This window comes from Catharus ustulatus, chromosome 5, assembly GCF_009819885.2.
Source record: "Catharus ustulatus isolate bCatUst1 chromosome 5, bCatUst1.pri.v2, whole genome shotgun sequence".
Classification (NCBI taxonomy): Eukaryota; Metazoa; Chordata; class Aves; order Passeriformes; family Turdidae; genus Catharus; species Catharus ustulatus.
This window is the reverse complement of record NC_046225.1, coordinates 14,188,409-14,212,996: the sequence shown is the minus strand read 5'-3', so window position 1 is coordinate 14,212,996 and position 24,588 is coordinate 14,188,409. Positions and strand designations below refer to the sequence as shown.

At 41.3% G+C, this 24,588-nt stretch overlaps 1 protein-coding gene across 2 annotated transcripts in view; it reads left to right on the top strand.

Annotated features, from left to right (window-relative positions):
- The window catches only part of SMAD1 (SMAD family member 1), a 42,740-nt gene that overhangs the window by 5,411 nt on the left and 12,741 nt on the right, over window positions 1–24,588 (top strand). For both annotated transcript variants that reach the window (XM_033061136.2, XM_033061137.1), the window contains exon 3: window positions 14,598–15,220. In XM_033061136.2, the coding sequence (XP_032917027.1) occupies window positions 14,821–15,220 (400 nt within the window). In that variant the 5' untranslated portion in view covers window positions 14,598–14,820. The remainder of the gene's footprint in view (window positions 1–14,597; window positions 15,221–24,588) is intronic.

Genomic DNA, 24,588 nt, shown 5'->3' with positions numbered 1-24,588 from the left:
TGCAGAGGCGAAGTCTAGAGTACAAGGAGGAAAACAAATTATTTTTAAACATGCCTTTATATAAAGTCATTATATTTAGGCACTGTTCAAAGCAGTATCATCCAAACCCAACTATTATGTTGAGTTGGCGTGTAAGCAAATCATTAATGTGGTTCACCAGTGATTTCTGAAGCATTATTTCATATTTCTGTACTCATAAAGTGAACACTCTTCCCAACATGGCAGCAGATGAGACTGTCTAAGCCAGTGTAGACAGTCTGAATTATAGCACTTAATGATATTCAGAAGTATATCACTTGCATGTTTTTGTCATTAAAACTACTAAAATGCCAATCCACATCAAAGTGATCTATGGACTGTCAATCCAATATTGGGTAACTTGAAAATAAGATACCCATTAAAAATTTTTGCAGTGCTGAAGTGATTATAGACAGAAACATGAGAGTTTTTGCTGTCTCCTCATGTCTGTCCTCAGCATGGGTGTAAGAATCACATCTACCCTCCAGTTTTGATGGATGGACCTTGCTTCCTTCAGTACTTGGAACTTGGAACTTGTTTGAGGAGAAGCTGAAAATATGTCCTCTCAATACAGATTTAATCCATGAGTGGAACTTAGATTTCAGAGTTTGCAGCATTACAGAGTTTCTTCTGCAGAGGTGGCAAGACTGATGTGCATGTTTAAGGACATCCTACCTAGTAGGATGAAAGCAAAAAAAGCATATGTACACACACTTGACACTTCTGTAACTGGCTGAGAAGTTTTCCATGAGTTCAGAGAACCTTGTATGTTCAGCTTGATTGGTCCATGCAGTGACCATAGTTGATGATACCTTTACTTGGTTTTCTTTCACACTTTGTTCAACACTGCAAACTGGTATCTCATTCTTCTGTGTTAACATGAAAGATTACATTATTGAGATATTTTTCTTGTAAATAATTTCAGCATTCTGCCTGGTGTAGCATGTTGAAACCAGGGCATGAGACTCTTAAAGATGTTTTATTCTTACAATGGTGTGTATATAGGATCCTTCAAGTGGATGGGTATGGTGTATGTGTGTGTGCACATATGAATACCAAAAATAATAGTCACTGCTGTTGAAAGTTAAATTGTTTGGATCAGATAAAGGTAGGCTACACCTATATGTAGTTGAGAAGAACCTGTAAATTTATCAAGACCTGTGTAGGTAATAACTATTTATATATAAATACTTAAATGCCGTTTAAGTGCTTAAAAGCTTAAAATCAGTTTTGGTTAAAGATGAAGTAAATAACTGGAGAATCATGTTGCAACAAATTGTGGCTTCCCCTTAAATGTGTTCCTAAGGGTGATAGGAGGAGGAAACATCTGCTGTTTGGTCAGATGCTGTTAATGAGCTGCATATTTGACTTCATTCTGCCAGTGTATTTCACCTTTGTATCTGTTCGGTTTAATTTGAATATCGACGTGGGAGGAATTAATCAAGCACCCATGTTGTCTTACTAGTAAGGACTTTGATTCAGCTGATATGTTGAAGGAAGGATATGTAGCTTGCAACTGGACATATTTTCTGTGGCAGGGGAGAGAGAGGTCCCAACATTTTGTCAAGGTAAACATGGTAATGTGTGTAAGAGAGAGGGCAGAAGGTGTTGTGGAACTGACATCTCCTGCTCTTTCAGGTTTAATTCTCTGGAGTGTCTCTGTAATTTATCTGGAATTATATCCTGATGAATAGCAAAAAATATATGAGTTGGGGTTTTTTTGTTTTCTGTTGTTTTTTAACTCCTTGTAATTTTCTTTTTAGCCCTCCCAAGATGTTGTAAAACAAACTCTGCTAGTGTTTTGGTAGAACAAAATAGTTGGCAGAGCACCCTTGCTCACTGTTGGCCAGTTGTCTTTTTTCCAAGGGTTTCTGAGCTGTCTTACATGAAACAAGAAATTTATTTTCAAGTTAGGCCACACACTAGCACCTGCTTAGGGGTGTAGATTCTGCTCCCAGGTCCTGAGAAGTTACTAAAACTGACTCATCAATAAAAGACAGTCCTGTTTGATGAAGGATTTTTCTTTTGGTATCTAAATGCCCTGGTGTGAAATTTGACATATTTTTACCACTGTTACGGTTTCTGGGCTGAAGTATACTTTGGGGAAGGTGAGTTTGGATTTATTTTTATCCAGGAAGGGCTCTAGTCAGGTTAGTAAAACTACAAACTACAAGGTGAGTTTTTTTTTCCTGTTGACTCTATTCCATGTGTAATAAAATAATCCATCCTGCCTTTGTGGATAGGCTGGGAGACAAACAGGATGTGAAAATTACAGGGCTTGGTCATGGCTGCTTAAGGTATCTGGTGCTATAGTGATGAGTATGGGATGGGAACCTCTGTAAATCAGAATCTTCCAGTAGCTCAAAACCAGTGAAAAATGGCTGGAAAAGTGGCTTCTTACCTGGGCTGTATGTGAAGCAAGGTGACTGTGATGAGGACTTGGTTTTAATGGAGCAGAGCCGTACATGAAGCCAAACTTAAGGGTACAAGCATGAAGGGAAGAACAGTGAGGCAACTCAGAAGGCTTCTGGATACTCTAAAAGTGGTCAAAATCAGGGAGAAAGCAGCTTTCTTGTGCCTCTGCCTATGTACAGCAAACAGAGCTCAGTCCCTACCTCAGTGTAGCAGCTCTTGATGTGATGCTGTAGTTGTGCCAAGGCAGGCAGAGTTGTATCCAGTTTTCTTGAACCAGTTGCTTTTCGAATGTGTGACCGAATTAATGAATTCCCTGTACTGGGAGGGAAGAGGGAGATGGGAGGGACAGAAACCTAACTTGAGTGGCTTTACTGAGGTCTTACCTTGATTCTCCAACATTCAAGACCAGAATTTTATCCCCCTTCACACAGTCTCTTGCTCTTTACTCTTGTCAGACACTTAGTTTCCTTTTAATCACTAGGAAAGATAGATAGATAGATAGATAGATAGATAGATAGATAGAAGGAACAGACCTTGGTTATGTCATTGTTTGGTGAATGCAGTGATGAACTATACTAATCTGAAAAGTGTGAATTGTGACCTTGCTGAATGTCTTGGAAAAGCTGACTTACGTATAGGTTGCCATCTTGACTATTGCAGTTTCCTGTTCTGCATTTGTGCCCGCTGCTGGCATTACAGTCTGGCATATTTAATAACAGGCCTTTTATTATCCATGCTAGCTAGTGTCAACGTTAAGTGCGTTCTCTTGGTGGTAGCCAAAGGAAAAGTCTTTGTCTTTATTAGCTTAAAAACTTAGGATAATGCAATTATAGTTTCTGTAATATGTCGTATTTTATTTCATGTGGAAAATACTTTATAAATGTTCTCAGCTTAAAACTCTGCAGTGTGTGGTATTTTTGGATAGATGGATATGAAATTGCTCCTTTTTTTCCCCAAGTTTAGTGTCTAGTTGCTAGAGCAGGAGGCAGTGACAGTAGAGGGGCGTTGAATTGCTTGCTGGAGTGTTTGGTTATTCATAACCAGCCAAGGCAGGGCGCCTTGCTCTGGGGGTGAGAGCAGGTTTTGCAAATCAGCTGTAGTACTTGTGTCTGAGTGTGAGCTAATCTTTGAGCTGGAAATCACTTAAAATTTAAGGGTGGCAGCTCCCTGAGATGGAAAGAACTCTTAGGAGCTGGGTTTCTCTCAATCCCAGCTGTGGGTTTCTTCGTGTGGGCTGGCTGGGTGATTCCAGTGCTCTGAGCTGAGCCTGCAGAATGTGTTTTTTGGTTTATGTTGGTTCTGCCAGCTTAGGAAGGTGAACTGACTGACAGAGGGGATGTTGCAGTAGGGCTGGCTCCCTTTACTTTACAAGGGAGTAAAGGGAGCCCTTTTCTCTCTGGGTGGGAGCGAGCCCTTGGGGCTGCGCATTGGCTTATGGACCTGTGACCTTGCTGGCCCAAGGCAGCTGCTGGAGATAGCCAGTCACAGACCAGTGCTGTAGCACTCCCAGATGAAGACTTCCTTAAAGTGCTTGCCAAGGAAAGGTCTAATTTACAGGGTTTTTTTCCCAGATACTTATGTTGGTGATTAGCAGGGAGAGACTGGACTGCCAACAGTTACGTCAGCCACAAAGCCCCAGTGTAGCTCTATTGGCAGCAAAACGACAGTGATTAATGGTGCAGTATCTTTTATGGGGGGTGAGGGAGGACAGATGCAGAGCAACACTGGAACAAGCTTTCCTGGTCAAGTGTTGTTTTGCTGGTATAAACTACAAACTGTCTTAGAGATGTTTTTCTAGTTCAATGCAACTGCATGAGCAGAACACATCTAGTGCATGTCGTGTGTGAGACAGGATGAGTGTTTTTCCTCAGGAGGAAAATAATGTCCAAGTTTAACTTCTTGATAGTAGAAACTTTATTTTCCTCTTTAGAGGATGGAATAACTTCAGATTGGCAAACTGGGTACAGTTAGCAGCATTATCAAGAAATCAGAGAAAAGGCAAGTACTAAATCTACTAAAAACCCTTCTGTAAAAGCAGATTGGTGTTACCAGAAATCACTGCCAGTGATGACAGTTAGGACACCTGACGCTGATCTGTGCTATGAGCCAGTGCACTGTTCGTAGCTTTCCTGGATTCTGCACCACTGCATAAATCACTTTCAGGTTTTTGGCTTTCCATCCACTTTTCTCAAAAGAAATTTAGAAGCCGTTTGTTTTGGTGCTATATGGTAAATGTGTTTAAAAGCCCTTACTCATTTTTGTTACTTACATGTTTGTAACATATTTCTTAACTTGAAGGAATCAGACTATTTACAGATTTAAAATACAAGCTGTAGGTATTTCCCTAGTAGTGGGAGCTACTACTTTTTCTGGTGCTGGAACAAGGTACTCACTGAATTCCCGTGTAGCCTTCTGCTGTGCTGAGAAACTCCAGAACATGGGAATCTGACTGTAGCATCTTTTTCGTTTTTGTCTCTGGCTTGGCTAGAGGCTTCTTTGCAGAAGGCATAAATGCTCCAGGGCTATTTACTGCAGTTGGCTGGAAAACTGTTCCCTTTGCCCTTCTCCCCACCAGTTTATCAGGAATGGCTCTTGCTCATGGTCAAACCCAATGTATCTGCCATGGTTTGTGAAGGGGATGCAGTTGAGAACTGGCAGTGCTGGTGGGCAGGCTGCTTTGGCTCAAGTCTGATATTCCTGATTTTTTCCATCACACTTTTGTCTACCTTCTTGCTTTCACTGATTTGGGACATGAGGACTCTCAATCTTCCAAGCTAGCCAGCAGTCAGGGTTGTTTGAGCCTAAAGGCTTCTTATCTCATGAGCTGGGGAGTGTTGGTTTCAGTCCCAGAATTAAAGACATCTCTGTAATAGCTGAAAGGCAAGGAGTCTGAAATCTTTGTGTGTTCTTTCTGTGTACTAGCTTGCAGCCTGGAAGTAAGTAGTCTTGGCAAGCGACTTTGGAACTTGGAGTTCTTCAGTCCATCCTCAGTACCAGGCCAGCTGTGACTGTTTTTTCAGTAGCAGGCAGCAGTGGAAAATTTGGAAGCATTATGGCTGTTTTAAGCTAGCCTGCTGCTGACCTTGCAGAGCATGGGGTGTTTGGAAAATGCTGTGTTTTGGTATCTCGGCTGTAAGAGATTTGCAACTTTGCAAAACCTGACTTTTGAAACTTCAAACTGGTCTCAAAAAATTATAGTGGAGTGATTAATAGGTTGTCTTACTGCCGTATGCAGAGTCATACAGGCTCTGTTAGGAAGAAAAGCTTGCAGATAAGGGAGGGTACTGAGTAATTCTTTATGTGGCTTGGTTCCTCTTCCAAAAGTCATGAAAAGCTTACAGATAACCAGGGAATCAGACAGACAGATTACAGCCCTTTTCTCCTGTTGTAAAACCTCTGTATTCCCAGTAAGCAATGTAGGAGGATATCTCCCACTTCCTTTCAAGCTATGCTGTTCCCTACTGCTGTATTAACTATCAGTTCCTATCTGTGGGTTGAAGCCTTTGTACAGAACGCTCCAAAGCCTTGATCTCAGGAATATGAGAAAACAGTTTGACGTGAGATTCTGCAGATGTTCTGGCACAGGGTTGTGACAGCTGTTTTTGCCTCATCCCACAGTTTTTTGGATCTTTCTGACTCCTTATGTATGTCTGCACCCTTGTTTTGCCCTTTTGGAAGGGGAAAGATGTGTCTGTGACTTCTGGGTCTGTTTTAATGCAGGCACGCTCAGAGTTGTACCTCAATAGCTGGTAAAGGCTGCAGTCAACCCTTTGCATGTGTTTGTGGGTGTATTTTAAACTTTAACCCCAAGTGTCCTTGACTTGGTCTCAGGAGGATCCCTGATTTGTGCATGCCTGTAAATTGTAAACTTTAAAGAGTTTAATTGTCTTGTGTGGAAGCTGGAGGGGCATCTATAAACACTGTGATCTTCCATTTATTAAGGTTCTGTGACTTAGGGTGGCTTGTTAAATACCAAGGAGCTGCCAGGGAGTATCTGCTATGATGGTGTTGTGCAGCTGCTCCTCACTGTCCTGAGGACCTGGAGCACACTGAGCTTTGTGTCATCTGCAGTCCAGTCCCGGTTTTCAGAAGGCCACTCGTGGCATGCCGTAATTAAATAATGTTTCATTGGACAGTGGAAGTCTGGCAAGTATTGGTGTTTGTGTCTGAGTTGTATAAACATGGCTTGGAAAGCTGTGTCATCTTTAAACACTTTCTCTGTCCAGAATGGTAGTTGTGAATTGCAGGGCACTTGATGAAATTCAACATGGACATTTTAAGGACATGAAGAAGATACAGTGTTTTAAAAGTTGTTTAAAGGCAAAAAAAATAGCTCTTTGGTTTTTAGAGATAAGGCATAAACCAGGAAAGCTGGAAGAATCCTTTGAAACGAGGAAAGCTGGAGGAATCCTTTAAAAAAAGTAAAGCATGGATCTCATGAAATGCACTGAAATGTCTTTAGCATTGGCAAATCGATTATTCTTATTTCAGGTGTATAAATGGTGGGTGGAGGACAAATTTGTGGAAAGATTTATTTAATTTAACAGCATTACTTTTTGGTTTAATTTTCTCCAGTTTTTTCTGCTTCGCTGAGGCTTGACCCAATAACTCTTTTATTAGTGAATAAGTAATTTTTCTTCTCAGTTTTTGTCATCTTTTGATTTTGTGAAGTATTCTGCTTTAAAGCTGGCGATCTTGAGCTGTAATTTAACATCTTTACTTAATCTCTGATAAATGAGGTCTGGGTCACAGTCTTTAGAAGTGGTTTAATGCAGCTGATGTAACTGTATTGGTGCATTCTCTTGGTGAAATGAATCACTGTAGGAGCAGTGACTTGCCTCAGCTGAGCCTAACTGGGAGTGCATTTGGTGGGGTTCCCCTCCTTAAAATACATGCTGTTGGAGCACTGCTCTGGCTGGGGCTGACAAACCCCTTTTTAAATTCATGCAGTCTGTGCTAGACTGTGCTGTTCTCTGAAGACAAAACACGTCTTGCATTTTATGAGCTTCACTCAAAAATTTTGATGCCTGAGTGGTGATAGGCATTTTTCTTTCTTTTCTGTTCTAAAGATTTTCCTTTATGCTGCAGATGTATGTTTTAACTGCCTAAAAAAAACCCTGAAAGTGACATGTCAGTAAATTTTCCCCATCTCACCTGTGAAGGAAGTTCCTCCCACCCAGTGCTGATGAATTGGAGGGAAATGCTTTTTTCAGCTGATAAAAAGAAATAAAATTCCGTGCCCTTCCCAAAGGAGGAATTCAACAATTGGACAAGTGATGTGGGACCATGTGTTGGTTTGTAAAAGGATATAGTTTGTAAAGATGTTTCCTTTGATGCCTGTGATGAATATGGATGTGTTTCCCTTGGAGAGGGTTTTGATTAAATTATGCAATTAGAGCTGACCAGACGGATCTAAATATAGGAAGAGGTTTCAGTTATCCTGCCTTTGTGTGCATTAACACACCCACACAGATGTGTGTTTGTTATTGTTGTAAACAACACCTGTTTTCTAAAGACAGTTCAAAAAGTCAGGAAAGGGAATGGTCTTTATGGAAAAAGGGAGTTATACAGGAGTTTTATGATGAAAGGGAAAAAAAAATCTGTTTTCCCCAGATTTTTCAGGTTTTAGAATAGGACTTGTAACTTACTTTGATAGCTAGGCTAGTCACAGCATTTTTGTGGATGTTCACAAAGCCATGGCCAGTGCTCCAGACTGGTCTTAGAGGTTTCACTGCATTTTTCAGGACTTGGTCTGTGTCATCTAACAGTGCTGACTGAGATCCTTGGCTGCTCCTGTACTCTTGAGTGCTCTTTGTGTCCTGGTGGGACAATGTGTGGAGTTCAAGTACACCACAGCACAAATGAAATGGATAAACCTGCCCCAAAGATGCACAATGAAATACCTGCTGTGATGACTGGTAATTCGTAATGTCTCTTGACAACTGTTTTTTGGCTTTGTTTTTCTTTTGAATGTCTTGTCACAGTTTGAGGATTTCTTTAAGAGGCCTTTAGCTTGGAGAGAGTGAAGAATGAAGGGTCTCTTCCTACATAGCATTTAGAAAAAAACCCCACCTTATGTACACTACTCTGGCAAGTTTTGTGATTCACAGCCTTGTATTCATCTTATAAGTTATTTTAGTGAAGTGCATCTTTTGCAATCCCATCTGTGCCAGAGTTTTGACTGAATCATCAAGTTACAGTTCCTTCCTGACCTTGGTTAAAGTACGAGGCTGCGGTTTCAGAGATAATCTTTGAAAGCACATCCGATGCAGTCCGACTGCTCGCTGACACCAGAAGGGATTTCTGCACACCTGCATGGATGTTTTGATCTATCCTACTTGTACTAGCCCTGCTGTGCAGCAGGCTTACCCAGCTTCCTGACCAACTATCTTGGCAAACTTGGCTTTAGCTTTCTCCTGTAGTCTTGTATATAAAATATATATAAAACAAGCACTGCAAGGAGACTGGCAGGTGGTAAAGAAAGAGCTGGTGTTTTTTGACTTTGTGGTATCTCTCATGCATCTGAATGCAAGAATGAGTAAAATTCAGCAGTGTGTTTTTCATCTCTATATAGTGTTAGTGTTTTTTTGTAAATGTGATGGAGATAAAATTCAATGAAGGGATGTGGTGTTTAAATTTGTTTTCAGGAGTGTGGTTTTCAGTAAGTCAAAACAAAGGTATTGAGAAGAAGTGTTCTTAACCAGGACAGGGACAGCTCTAATTGTTAATGCCTGTCTGTTAAAACTGGGAAAGAACCTTTGCCATGATATTTTCTCACAATAAGACACTTGTTTAGAAAGACTTCCGTGCCATTTTAGTTGTATTGTAGCACAGGATTTGGTTTCTAATGTGTATGGAAAGTGGGTATTTTTTCTGGAGAAGCAACAGTGAAGTTACCATAAATCTGTCAAATCTGGTACCTTCAAATCCAGAAAACCTATAAGAATTTGCTGTTTTTTCACTCTTGCAATCATGATAGTTGAGACTTCAAGGGCAAGGAGCAGTGCCTTGTCTGCCAGAAGCCAAGTGGGGAGGAGGGTGGAAGAAAAGCTGCGGTTCCCTGTAGGAACTGGCCGAACACTGTGTTCTTGGTTTGAGCTGTGGGGAGCACTGGGAAGGAGCTGGCAGATCCTCATAGTGTAAAGTTATCCCTTCGTGCTCTGGACTAACAGAGCAGTGGGCTTTTTGGGTTTTTGTTGCCCTCCTCCCCTCCACTGGTAAATTCCACATCGCCCCTGCCATTTCGTTTTGTTTTCTCCCCCCACCTGCTGAACTAAAGGGTACTTTACCCCTTGTGGGTATCTGACAGGATTTCCTGTGGGCTGTACAGTGATACAGGGGAGATTTCTTTGGGAGTCGCTCAGCCAAATATCATGAGGGATGGTCCTAGAGGAGTTTTGACAGACTGGGTATTTTGGGCTGTAATAGAGGTTACTTCACAGAACAGACTGGTGATACCCATCCTCCTGGCCCCTGGGTCTAAGTAAGGAAGGGAGTCTAATGCAGTGTCAGGAAAAGCCCTGCCTGCTCTTTCAGGTATGATGAGGTATTTTCAACACCAGCATGTTCCTTTTGCCTCGAACGATGTGTTGTATATTAGAACACGGGATCGCGTATTTCAGTAATTTTTTGAATTCTTTCCACCATGCCATGAAAACATAAAAGAGTTAATTTTTTTTTCTTCTTATCGTTTTCCAAACCTACAAAGGAAGCCAAGTCAGGTTCTGTACAAGCACTCTAATGAGTTCTACAGCACTTTGATGTGAAATGTGCTTTCTTTTTGCGTGTGTGTTGTAGTGTTACTGAGGTTTCTACCAGGTTAGTGCATTTTTCCAAGCTGAGCAAGATCTGTTCTTCTGCCATAGGAAGGTGCAAAGAAAGAATTTGTTGACTAAAAGGAGGGTAATTCAGCAGAAGGCTCTGGACTTTCTGTTTCACAAATCACATTACTTGAAGAAAGAAATTGAAACGTTTTGCTGCTTGCTCCAAGAGCAGGGAACTAGATTAAGTTAGTGCACAGTGTGTTGTTACACATTCTAGGATTGCAGCTGCTTAGACTTCATGCCTTTTAGTAATACATGAAGACTGTACATGGAGAGAGTTCCTGCCGGAACAGACAGCTCCCTGGCTTCTATGCCAAAATCTGTTTGGGTTTGTTTTTGTTTTTTTAAGGTCTAAATATTGTACTGATTACATGAGAGAGGGTAAATGACTAAATATTTTTAAAGAAGCAAATTAAAATCTCTCTGCTTATTATTTCTTTATAGTGTTACTAAGTAATGGATGCTGGGAAGAGGTATGTTGACTAAGATAAATTGAATTTTTAAAATGTAGTCATAGACTAGACAGTTTTCTCTATTAACAATTATCCTCACTGTGGTTCCTGCCCATTTTTATGTCTAACTTTGCTAAGTATATATTAAAAATATTTAATAGGATCCTTTTTGCCTGCATCACTGAGCCTGTAATACAAATAATGAAATTAGTAGAAGAGTTAGAGTCACTTCTTGTTTGCCTGAAACTTGGGCTAGAAGTTGTTTTGTTCCCCCATCCATCCCTCTGGGAGAGGATCATCTAATTGTCCAAACCCTTTCTCCACCCATCAAAAACAGTCATTTATGCAAAGTGGGACAGTTTCCTATGGGATCTCCTGTGGGAATTTGAAAGCAGTCTCATTGAATATTTTACTGTCTGCTTCATGTTGCTGACAGAGTAACCATCTTTTGTTTGAGCGCTAGAAAAATAGAACTTCACTCTTAGGTATTTTGCCTAAATATGTTTGTTTAAATACAAGGCTGCAAGGCTGGCTAAAGATATATATATATATATATATATGTTTATATATATTACCTGTTTTTATATATATATATATATATATATATAATGCTCACTTATTGTTTTATAGGCTACATACAGGTTTGTGTATTAATCCAAACATTACAAAAAAGACAACAGCAGTGAAGGAAGACAAATTAAACAACACCAGGATTTAAAAGAAGTTTGCTGATTCCAACACATCCATCAGCAGACAGAATGCATAATAAAAAGTGCATGAGTTTGGGTGTAGAGAATGTCTGATAAGTGGGTAACAACTCAATTTCCTTTAAACTGTTGCCAGACTGCCTTTTGGAGAGTGTCCTGTTGTTTGGCTTAGGTTTCTGTTTCATCCCCACCTTGTGAAAAAACAGACCCTTCGAGGGCTGGTAGTCACTTAACTGTTGGAAATACTAACTCCCGCTTTCCCAGAAGGGCACATGGATTTGGGGAAGAAAGATGCAGACTGTGTCATCTGCTGACTCTTGGTTTAATCTTTATTTTGCACTTCCAGCTGATAAGACCACTTTGTGCAGAAGTAATACAGGAAATGATGCAGTGCAGAAACCAAGAGTGGCAGAAAGGGAAATGGAATGTACTGGCAAGGGCTCAGCCCTGCAGACAAGCTCTCTACTTCTTGGAAACTAAAATCTCCACATACATTGTGGTTTGGGTTTTATTTGTTTGGTTTTGTTGTTGTATTTTTTCTTTGTCTGTTTGTTTGTTTTTGGTTTTTTTTAGCTTAATATTGGTTTTGGAGCTTAGAGAAACTAGTGTACAACAGCCTATGAGTTTTGTCCCCCTTCCCTTGCTGCTGAATAAGGGCTTGGGGTGTGCTTAGGCTTTGTTTTGGAGGCAGGACTTCAGCAGGAATCCCTGGCTGGAGGCTGGTGCCCAGCTGCATCCTGCTGAGCTGCATTACTTCCATGCTCACCTCCAAGTGCTGTGCCTAATGCTGTTCCTCCTCCTCCCAGCAGCTGCTGCCACAGAGATGCCACCATAGTTTTGATGGTGAGGGTGAAACTCGTTTTGGAGTGCATGACTGTGGGAGTGGGATATGAGTATGCTGCAGGATTTGATCCAAAAAAAGTTGAGAAAATCTGTTCCTTTGGTCTGACTGCTTGGGGCTGCATCTGAGTGTTTAGTCTGTGCAGAGCCTGAGCACTAGCTCATGTTAGGGCTGTATTTTCAGACATTGATAGAAACATACAATCTTAACAGACAGGACTTTTCCTTCTTCACAGCAAGTACCTTGGTGAAAAATGGGTCTGGCCTAGGTAGAACCACATCTACAAACATTTTCAATGTTGAATGAAGCTTGGGTCGAAATGTAGACTTTGTACTTCCTCCTTTATTAGAGCTTCAATTCAAGCTTTTTAAATCTTTTTTTGTTTAATTCAGATGGAAGTGAAAGAGAAAGCTTTACTTGATATACTACTGGAACTTGTAACTTTTGTATGTGTAACTTGTATCTTTTGTTTGAAAAACGCAGAAAAAAATACTTAGAATATTGATTGAGATACAGACTATATAGGAATTCAGAATAACTCAGTTACAAACATATTTAAAGCACAAGCACTGAGGTTCTGGTAATTCAGTTCTTAAATTAGCACAGCATTTTAATAGAGCACTTTAGAGTGCATGTAAGGATAAAGTATACCTGAAGTACAGTCAGTGACAGTAATGGAGTTTCAGTTCACTTAACAGTATAGCACAAGCCCACATAACAAAACAAATTCTTAAATTTGCCACAGGCTCATGCAAATCTTCCCTTGCATTAATATTATTATTTCAAATACAGTTCTTAGCATAAAAGAAATGGGATGTACCAGTTTGAAGTGTAGGTAGATGTGGCCTGTGTCTTAGTCCATAGTCATTATTCACATAAATGTAGTTTATGCATTCAGCCTAATAAAACTGAACCTCTGCAATTAGATAACTGTTCTAGTGACAAGTTAATTTGGATAAAGTTGATGATTTTCAGCTTAAAGTTCTTCAGATATAGTGGTATACTATGAAACAATTGCAGTGTATGACAGGCAAGAGAGTAACTGTGTTATAGCATTTGCAATTTTAAAGTCTGGAATCTTTTCTTGGTATAGCTGTGAAATCCTGTCTGACGTGGGTATGCTGACACCTTCTATTCTCTGTGTGTATAGATTGCTGGTTGGTTTGGTATTTTTTGTGTTGTTCTGATGGCAGCAAAAACATTCATATCCTTTTCCCTTTCCCCCTTCCTCTGCAACCTGTTGGTGTCCAGTCCAGGATATGTTTCCTGTCTTGTCTGTCTATTTGAAAATCAGTGGTGTGGTGCTCTTTGTCTCATTTTCCCCTCACTGCCAGTTCTGGGTCTCTTCTGCTTTCCTTGCCAGAGCCTTTTGCCTTCTCCCAGCCTGGACAAGGACAAAACCTGCTGCTCACAGCTGGGACTCCTTCAAATGTGGCATTCCTCCCCCTCTTGACCCATTGCTTCAGTCCCATTCCTTGTCTCCCAGCTTGAGGACTACTGTTCTGTCTAAAATCGTCTTATCTGGACTTCCTTGTCCTTCCCACTCCTTCATAAGTCCTTGAGTATATCAGGCAGACATTGCAGCACAAAGGGTCAGTGGATAATCGGTGAAGTTCATGATAGCTTTCCCTCCCAGGCTGCTTAGGAGCTCTGAAGGCTCTTGGGTGGGGTGGGCAGATGCAGTTTTCTTTTTCATGTGAATGAGTAAGTAAGGGCTAAGATCTTTCTAGTTTCACTTTTTCTTTTTTTTTCTTTGTTCCTCAAAGTAAATAGGAGCTGAACTTATTTTTTTTTGTTTGGGGTTTTTTTTTTGTTTGGGTTTTTTTGTTTGTTTGTTTGTTTTGTTTGTTTTTTTTGTTTTTTTTTTCCAGAGTGAGTTCTGCTCAGGTCTAGTGCAGTGATTTTTGAACTTCATGCCTGGCAGAGAGCTGGGCAGCACATTGCTGTTGAGGAATATTGCTTCCAGCCGCTCTCTAAAATAAATTATAAAAAAAGCACTAGTGATCCTGCACTGTTTCCTTGGGATGTTTTGCTGGTTAAGGTTGCAACAGCTGACAGGCAGATTGTAGCACCCCTCACACTTAATACTGAAAAATTTAAATCGAGGGAATGTTTTAGGCTAGATTTAATGTGAACTACATTTTTAATATGGGGATGTACTGGATTCAGCAGCAGGTCCTGCTGCTTAAGTTTTTGTCAGATGTGCCTTGAGTCCAGTCCTGGAGGTTGTCAGCGTTTGTTGTTTTGTTGTTGTTTTTTTGATCACACCACTCTTCTGGGTTGAGGTAAGGGATATTTTTAACTGCTGTATGTTAACTTTTTCTCTGATACTCTCCTTTAGGTTGTCAACCAGAAGGATTTAGAATAATAAGAAGGTTGTGACCATCAAGGGGGATGTCAGCGCTGCCTTCCTGGGACTGGAGGATTGAAAAGGAGGAAGGACCAGAACTGTTTGATCCAGGCTGCTTTTGATTGCTGACACAATCTGTTGTACCCTGGTGGTGGTGGAAGAACAGGGCAGTTGTTTCTGCTTGCTTCTGTGGTATCACCACAGCAGGGTCACCATGAATGTCACAAGTTTATTCTCCTTCACCAGCCCAGCAGTGAAGAGGCTGTTGGGGTGGAAGCAAGGGGATGAAGAAGAGAAATGGGCAGAGAAAGCTGTTGACGCATTAGTGAAAAAGCTGAAGAAGAAAAAAGGTGCTATGGAGGAGCTGGAAAAAGCACTAAGCTGTCCTGGTCAGCCCAGCAACTGTGTCACAATTCCTCGTTCCTTGGATGGCCGGCTGCAGGTGTCGCACCGGAAAGGGCTCCCACACGTCATTTACTGCAGAGTGTGGCGCTGGCCGGACCTGCAGAGCCATCACGAACTGAAACCTCTGGAATGCTGTGAGTTCCCCTTTGGTTCGAAACAGAAGGAGGTTTGCATCAATCCCTACCACTACAAGCGGGTGGAAAGTCCTGGTAGGTTCTTCCTTGTTTGTACCTTTACACCTTATCTGAACAATGCAAAGTGTGGCAATTAATTATGTGACTCATCGGCTTAAATAAGCAAAAGTGGCTGTTTGCACATGTCAGATTCTTCCTCTGCAGTTTATCTGGATGTAGGCATTAATTAGCAGTTCTCCCTTTCATGGGGCAAATGCTTCATTTGTGTAAATGTTTTATGGCTACACAGAGATAGGCTTAGTATGTGCCTCAGGCTGCTGGGCCTGGTACCATCTGGAAATGTTGGTACCCACTATCCCTCAGTTAATTTGTTGCCGATCTGTGATTTTGTATGAAACATTGCAGGCTAACATAAAGGATTTATTTGCATTATCTGTGCTTGAAAACCATTCTGACACACAGCAGCAGTAATATAATATTAGCAGAAGTAGTATTTTCAAATTATTATTTCACTTTATCACTTTAGTTTCTTCATTCTACAGAAAATAATATTGTTTTTAGTATCTCTCACAATTGTTGCCTTTTAAAAAGACTTTGAGTTTAGACAGCAGATTATAATCCCCTCAACTTGAATTTTGATAGAACTGTTTGATTGTACGTGAAGTTCTACTGTCAGCTGTTCTGCAAACACAGTTTGCTTACCTGTTACCACTGCCTCACTGCTTTTCTTAAGGTGCCACCTATTCTCTCTTCAGTCTCCTCTTCAAGGGCCAAACCTCTTTTTGATAACTCCAGGCTTAATTTCCTTCATGCAAGTTTATTATCAGGGAATACTTCCAGGGACTAAGATGAGCTGTGCTTGGATGTGTCATCACTAGTCTCCAGCTGTTTGTGAGGGTGTACAGGGACAGCTGCAGAAATGCACTGCAGGCATGGGTGGACTTCCCTGGTTTAAATGTGGGAAGTCCATCAGTGGTAGCCATTTCATAAACTCTGCAGCTATCTGTAGAGTGGCAAGGATACATGAGAACCATGATGGAAATGAGGCAAGATTGTTTTGCTGTGGATGGAAATTGCGTTTGTCTTGAATCTGCAATGCACAGTGCATATCTTGATGTTAAATATTTCCCTTTGCTGTGTTAGTATTAACTTGGAAATCATGTGAATGGCAGATGCAATACCCATAATGTATATATTTATGCAGCAGCAGCTTGAACAAAGGAACTCAGCTTTGGAAAAACACTTTGGAAAAAATTTAAAATAAAAGAAAAATCTCAACAATTTCATGTTAAGTACAAGAGGGATAATAAAATAGTCATGTTCTTGTACTGCTAACCGTGTGCATATGTCGGGGTTGGTTATTTGCATTCAGTATTCCAAGATACTGCAAATTAAGATTCCTGAAACACCTCTCTTTCTATCGGACTGAGCAACAGTTGTGCTCTTACCGTAATGCCAGATTACATGTTCTAACTCATTTTGCTTTAGTATTAGAAGCAATGACTGAGTTTGAGAACATTCTCCTATGAACCATTTTTGTCTCACTTAAAACCAGGTATCTGTAAATATGCTGTCACTTCACAGAATCACAGAATCACTTAGGTTGGAAATCTGTGAGATCATTGAGTCCAAACTTTGACCAGACACAGCCATGTCAAACAGACTATGGCAGTGAGTGCCACATCCACTTCCCTTAAACTCCTCCAGGGATGGTGACTCCACCACCTCCCTGAGCAGCCCATTCCAACATCTGATTCAACCTTCCTGTGAAGGAATTCCTCCTCATGTCCAACCTAAACCTCCCCTGGTGCAGCCTGGGACTCTGTGCATATTCTGTGTTCACTTCAATGAGTTATGCAAGACAGAATAAAACTTTCAAAAGATGTCTGACTAAAATGTGCATTTTAGGCTGGGTATGTAATATAGGAGGGGTTTGTGTTTAGTCAGCCACAGATTGTTTTGAGGGATATTACATGGAGTTGAGTGGGAAAACAGCTTTTGGAAACAGGTGGTAGCTGAACTCCCATTTGGCTCAGAGAGCTGTGCTCCGTAACTTCTGGCTTCTTTTCTCCTGTCCATTCCTTGTTCTCACTGTCCTCCTAGCATGGTCTTTATCTACATTTCCTGACAGTCGCTCCCAAATTCTGCTAACTGTTTTTTCCCATTTTTGCCAGGACATTAAAACACCATTATTGCCACATAAGTGCTTACACTTTGAGATTAATGGGTAGTGGGAATTCATGCATGAGTCACCATTTACAACAATCTGTGTGTGAGCAGATATCAAGGTTTGTGTTTCCCAGAAGGCTTAGAAGTGTGCTTTCTCTTGACAAAGCAAAATTGGAAACTCAGATTGTATATGGTACACGTTTGGTGTGCAAGGTACATCATGAAGTTCTGGCTCTGCTTGTTTTGTGCAGAACCAGCTACTGGAGAGCTGGAGGGTATGATCCATGCATGGGATAGCATCTATCCCTTCATTTCTCTGCTGATTGTTGTGTGATTTGTTTCAGTGTTGTGTAAGGTTTGAGGAACAGATTAGTGGTAAATCCTCAAATATGTAAAGTAAGGTAATGCTCTTTGTTGGGAAATCAGTGCTGTGGATACATCTCAGTTTCCACAGTGCCAGAGGCATGAATGGATTTTCCACCTTGACACCTTATTCCATCCTCACTGTTTAGCTTGTGAAGATGAGCTTGGAAAGCATGAGAACCGGCACTGTGGTGTGTCTGCCAGCTACAAAGCTACACCTGAATCTAAGAGAGATTTTTCTGTTAGCCAGTCTAGATAGGAGCAGGTTGTAAACAGTGAGATGAGGCAGAAAACTATCAGCAGTCTCAAAGAGAGAATCTCCCAGTGTCCCTGCACATGGAGGGGAACGTGGCATCTGGCAGGCACATGGGTGTGACATGGTAGGACCACGCTCAAGCCTGACCTGGCCAGGAGGTTCTGCACAGGCACAGGGGCCTGTCTGATCCTGTGGTGGGTCAATCAAGAAAGCTAAACTCACAGAAAACTGCTTTTTGGCACAGTTAACTTGGTAAGCTCACGGGGGACCAGATGGAGGCACAGCAGAGGTGGGGCCCAGGGTGGAGGTGAGGGAGGGTGGCATTCCTGTGACACTGTGACCCTCTTTCAGCCTGGAACCAGCAAGCAGATGGAGCGATGGAGCTGTGCTCTGTGGCAGGGTGCATGGACTGCTCCTGCTCGTGGTGTGCCAGCACAGCTGTTCCTGTGGCCTTGTGCTGAACCAGATCAGTCACTTTTCCTCTCCCCTGCTGTGTTATCTTTCAGGCTGATCAGGGCAGCACAGGGGCTTTCGTTCTGGCTGCAGGAACATCTGTGCCAACATGGCCCTGTGGAGGACACCTGGGAAAGAGTGGAGGTGGAGGGACCTGAGAGGAGAAAGTAGAGACTTGTTGCTGGGAATGGGATTGCAACCTTGCACTTTGAGTGCTAGAGGAAATATCTCCTTGGGATGGGTTAAAGTAGCTCACTGCTGCTGTTCCCTAGGTCTGTTGTGTGCAGAATTATTTCTGGAGCAGGGTAGTTAATGGCTGTCAGATTTCTCCCTTGGCAAAGCAAAGCAAAGCTTTTAATTAAGGAGGGCAAGGTCTGAATTTGATGCCTCTTAAAAATTGGCACGCTTAGCTGAACTGGTGTGCTTGCTTGGCTGAATATGCTTCTTCTCTTCAGTTTTATTTTTTGGTTTAGAGATACCTGTTGGGATTATCCTTAAGTATGATCAAGACTTGCTAAATAATTAGGTGTACTGCCATGCAGAGGCTGTGAGGAAAAACCTGACATAATGTTTCTCATGCCTCTGAAAATGCCTCAAAGGACCTCTCAGGTTTTGCTGGAGAATGTGTAAAGTCCCTCCTGAGACACTTCCAGTCTTTTATTCCTTAAGTTTCTGTGGAGATACAGCCTCTGCTGCTTGCCTCTGTCCTCAGTTATGTCAATGGGTCCAGATGAAAGCTCTCATCCAGAATTTAAGGGGAAAAAAAGGGATGGATTCTGTTTGCTCTAACAGCAAAACAGAAATAATGGAATAGGGAACAGAGAGGATGAAGACGTGCTTAAATTGACAACACTGCTATTAAAATAATAATAATAAGTCACACCTCTAATGTGGCTTTAGGGGAGGAGGTTCAGTTATTTTGCCTTAGCTAAAGGGGAAGGAAGGAAGATGAAGAAACTGAATATTTAATTTTCTTAAAATGCCTGTGAACACTAGCTCTCCTCCTATGCAGAATTGTGTTTGCCTCTGCTAAGTGTCCTTGCCCATCATCCTGCTAGGTTCTGACTTTGCAGTATGTTACAAAGGAGGCAAAAGAGAAATTAATTTAATTTTCATCTTTAACATGTGGAAGTGGTTGAAGGTGCAGTGTTTCTCTAAATGGCTATCCCCCATTTTTTGCAGTTACCAATAAAACACAGATAAAAAAGGCTGAATGATTTTCCTCTGTTAAGCTTCTCTTCTCCAGAGAGCTGGTTGCTCTATACTGAGAGGCTTTACAAAGCTGATGGTGGCAATGTTCCAGCCAAACTGGGGGCCAGCAGTGGTTGCTTTTTGGTGATACAGACAAATACAGTGTCATAACAGTTAATTTTCAATTTTGCCTGAAAATGTGATATTCCTTTCAATTATAACCATGAATTCAAGGTGTGTGTCTGCTTCAGCAAGCTTGTTGCTGGCCAGAAACATTTTACTTGTATGTACAGCTGCTTTTTGCCACGAGGAGGCCAGGTCCCCAGGCTCTGAGGAGAGCAATAGGTGTGTCATGCTGGTTTTGCTCTTGGTGTGGACTCTCTGCCTATGACTTTAACCTGATTATTTTCATATTTGTCTTTGATCTCCTCTGCTTTTTGCTCTCAGTGAGGCTCTTTAAGGCAACACATCTACTGCAGGCTCCCACAGAACCAGGCCTGGTGGAGAATAATACCGGCAGTGCCAGGCATCTGGGAGAAGGAGGAGGGGAGGGAAAGCAAGGCAAATGGGAAGCTGCTTCTGGGGTGTCAGGGAGGGCAGAATTGCTGCATCCCTTCAGAGTTAATATGTAGAGCCAAGTTACAAAAATCCTTGTTCCTGTATGATTCCCGTAGGAGGATTTCTGCACCTCTGCTGGCTGGGGGTGAAGGAGCAGAGTGTCATTCCTGAGAAGTTGTGCTGTGCAGCCGTGTGTGCACTTGGGTGTGACTTTAAAAATAGCATTGCTACAACAGGTGGGCACAATTATAGGATGGTTCCCCAAAATAGCAAAAGCAACTGTCAGTTTGCTTGGCAAGCAGAATAAAACTTCCTTCGTTTTGGCTTTGCAGAATTCAGTTCTAAAATTCCTCACCAGAGCCAACCTGGGGGAGAGAAATTGAAATGAGGAGGTGGAAGGAGGGAATGGTCTAAGAGCAGAGCTTTCCTTGTCTAGCCTTACTGTGTGTGAGAAAAAGAAACTGCAGTAAAGGGGTAACAGCTGTCAAAAAGGGTATGTTTCTGTCCTGTTTTGTGTGTGTTTTCTTTCTTCAAAATTAACCAGATACAGATGTTTCTTCTGATTTGAAAGACCAGACTTCCAAGTTGTAACCTACTCAGTAGGATGGTGACTATGGCTTTTGTACAGGTAATTTGAACTCTGGTCTGTGTAAATGTCTGAGTTAATACACACTATCACTGTGACTTCCTCCTGCATCAGGACTGCTCCTCCACCAAATCTGCTTACAAGGACTCCCTCACTAATGTGCATACAAATTAGCACTTAATTCTGAAATTGACCTTGACAAATGTCACTTTAATCAGAATGTCAGCTTATCAGAGCATCCGCAAATAAAATCTAATGTTAGCTGAATATTGTAATGGAGGAAATGTCCTAATACTACTTGTCAAATGCATTTAGACCAGATGTCTGATGTAAAAGTAAAGTAAGTAAAGTAACAACTGTTTTGCCTTTTTTTTTTTTTTTAAATAGACTCTTCATTTGTAGCTATGCAAAATGACAAATCAAGCTGTGGGGTCTCCCAAAACTGCAAAACAGGTTGCTGAGTAGCTACAATTACTAGAACAGAGGTTTGGAGCAAAAGTCTCAAAGACTGGAATTTTTCCTTTTGAGAAACCAGCAAAGCTATGATACCACAGCCAAGGATTATTGGAAGAGCTTTGAGTAGTTTGATTCTCAGAGATTGCTTTTGATACAATGCTTATTAATTTTATATTTTTAACCAAGAGCAACTCAGGCAACATGAAAAAAAACCTAATGGCATAGAAAGTTTTCTCCTCTCTACATAGTGTTTTACTGTTCACAAGCAAGATCTTGGCAAGGCCCTGCAGTCAGAATGCTTTGGTGACTCGATGGTGCTGCAGAGAGCAGCACGTTCAGCTGAGCATGTGTTGGTACCTGCTCTGTTCCCACCGTGGGACTGGAGTACTCATCAGGATGCCACAGCCAGCTTCAGCTGCTGTGACCTCAAAGGCAGGAAATTAAGCTGGGAGTCTTCAGGAGGGTTCAAATTTGTTAGTTTAACGCTGCTGTCTTTTTTTTCTTAACTCTTTGTTACGATTTTAGTCTTTGCAGGATTTTCGTATTTCCAAATAGTGTGAACTTTTGTTTTAGGATTTTCCTCCTTCCCAACCTGCAGTTCTGTTTTTCTTCTGAAACATGCGTGGCTTTGCATAAATTCAGATGAAAATGCAGCTATGTAATGCTTAGAAATTAAAGTGCTCTGTCTAATGATAGTATTGTCAGGTCCTCATTAGCACCAAGGGCCCTGTTGTGGTACAAACTCTTTTACAAACATATGTCAACCAAGTCATGGTTTTTAAGAGCAAAAAGTGCAGCACCAATTGCTTATATTTTTCTTTTTTCATTTATCTTATAAATAAATTTTTTACAGAAGAAGTAGAATAGACTTTGGCAAGGAAAGTGGATCAATGTCTGCTTTCTTATATGTGGCCCCTTGTATTTCATTACATGGTCTTTCAATTTCCATACGTGGAAAGAGAGATACCTACCCAAATTTTCACATAACATGCAAAGGGTGTGGAAAAAATGAGCCCTTGAGGGAAGCTAGCTGTCATCTGGGCTTGTGTAAGATAATCAAAACCTATCTGGATAGAAAATATGCTTCTTTGAAAGTACAGCAGGTCTTTTGGATTGGATTAGTTTGGGGTTTTTCATAGAGAAACTTAAAAAAAAGTTATGTTCATAAATTGGAGACATTCTGTGTTTGCTAAAATCATTATCTCTGGAATGTGAAATAGAACAAAAAAGAAAAGCAAGAAGATCTTTATTTAGGATAGCACAGCTGTTAGTTTTCTGAAGAAGAGCAGGGTGACATACTGGAGATAAAAAGAGTAGAGATCAGTTAGTTTCTTCAAAGGCCACTATTACATTTTCATAAAAGCATTTCTTCCTTGGTGTGGTTAGTCAGAACATTTATCTGAACAGCCAGGTTGCCTTTGGTCTATCTTCTGTATTTTTGGCATTCTTGGCTCCTAGATGAAATAGCCCTGTGGGTTAAATTGCCCTGTAGCTCTAATTTCTTTAATACAGCTCCTCTTGTTTGGTGCAGGCATACTTGGTCTTATTTGCATGGTAAAAACAAGCTCCCCAATTCCCAGGCTGTCTTGACAGACACAGGGTCTCAGCTACCGTTCCACAAACACACCCAGCCTGCTTCCTGGGGATTTATCCCTCTCTCCCTTACTAGTAACCTTACTGTACTAACTCTTAACTGCAGGCCCACATTGATAGAAAAACTTGGGAGCAAAATTTAGCCACAATATAGCCCATAAAGCCTTTTAATCCTGTGTTTGAAGAATTACAGAAATCAAGCTGTCGGATGAATTGTGGTTCTGCCCCATTAACTTTAATGAGGTTGAGTTGGCAAATCTGTTGCAGCAGCTTTTTAACACAACAGTGTGTTCAATATTATGTTTCCTTTAAATACAAGCTGATGATACTGATGTTAAATTTAAAAAAAATAAAAAAGAAAATGAATTTTTTATTGTATCAGTGTTCCCTTCCGCTGAAGAGGAAGGGAGGAATTGTGTTTGCAAATGGTTAGAGCCACATCCTGCAGAGCTCTGCCCAGCAAAGATGTGCTGTGCTTCATTATTTCATAGCAACAGGTGTGCTGGCTTAGCACCGAATAACTCTCTCATGCTCTCTCCCCTTCAATTATACCTCTTCCTGGAGCTGGCAGCTGCAGCAGAGATCAGCCTCCTCCCCTGCTGGACTGAGCCTCAGTAATTTGTTATTCCATGTGGCTGAGGTCTGCAACCTGACCAGAAGCTCAGTGCCTTACACAGGGGCAAGGGGAGCAAGAAGGGTGTGCGTCCCCCTTGATGATTTGAACTCCTGGCAGCTTTCCATGCTCCAGAGGGCCCAGTCCCTGCTCATGTCTTTACTCCTGAGTGAGCAGCACTCAAATTAACTCCTTTGTGGCTCCACTAGGAGCAGCTTCCCTGCAAAAAACCGGGAGCTGCAGAAAAATCAGGTTATGGCAGTGAGTGACTTGGGGTTGGACTGACCAGAGCACTGCAGTCTCTGTCTCATCTCATGTGGCCTTTCAGGGCTTTTTGTCCTCATCAAGGGTTTTGTGTATGCAGGGAGGATGTGAATTAGGGGCAGCACTTAAAGTAAATACTGCAGTGACATTTTTGAGACTATTTGTGTTGTATCAATACCAGTTGTATTCTTTTCCCCCCTTTTCCGTGTGTATTTTGAAGAAGTTGGCATTTAATCGCTTGAGGTTGGCGGAGTTGGACAGAAAGCGTGGGTTGGCATGAAGGACACCTGGGAAAAGGAGACTTGTTTTTATCTCAAGTCCTTCCAAACTTTGCCAGTGGTTCTGCCCAACAGGAGAAAACATGTGTATATACCTTGGGAAAATCTGGCACTGCATTAATTTAATTAGAGAAAACATACAGAAAATATCCTGTTCTCCTGCTATTTTAAAATGCTGTAAATCATGTGGCTTCCTCTGATGTCATGTGTGTCATTGTTTAATGTGAGGTAGGGGATGGGAAAGGTAGGTGATGTACTTTCTGCACAAATTAACTCCATAAAAGTTAATGGTTTGACCTTCATCCATAGGAAAGGAAGAGATAGGAAAGCTGTGTTTTTAATGCTTAGAAAAGTAAGGAAGAATCATAAAGACAGGAAAGGGAAAATACATTTTAACACATGATCTCATTGTTAATTTTTTCACTGGTAATTTATTAGCCCAGCAAATGTTGACTTTGACAATTAAATAGTACTTGACCTAGCTGCAAAAGGACTGCTTGGTAGAACAGAACAAGCTTAATTCTGAGAAACCCTAATAATCAGAGAGCTTGGCTCTGATATGTTGAGGACGAGGGGATTTGTGATGTCCACCTGAATACTGAGTAACTTTTTGTTAACAGCCTTTTCCAGTGGCATATCAGAATGGTTGCATTAGAGCAAGAA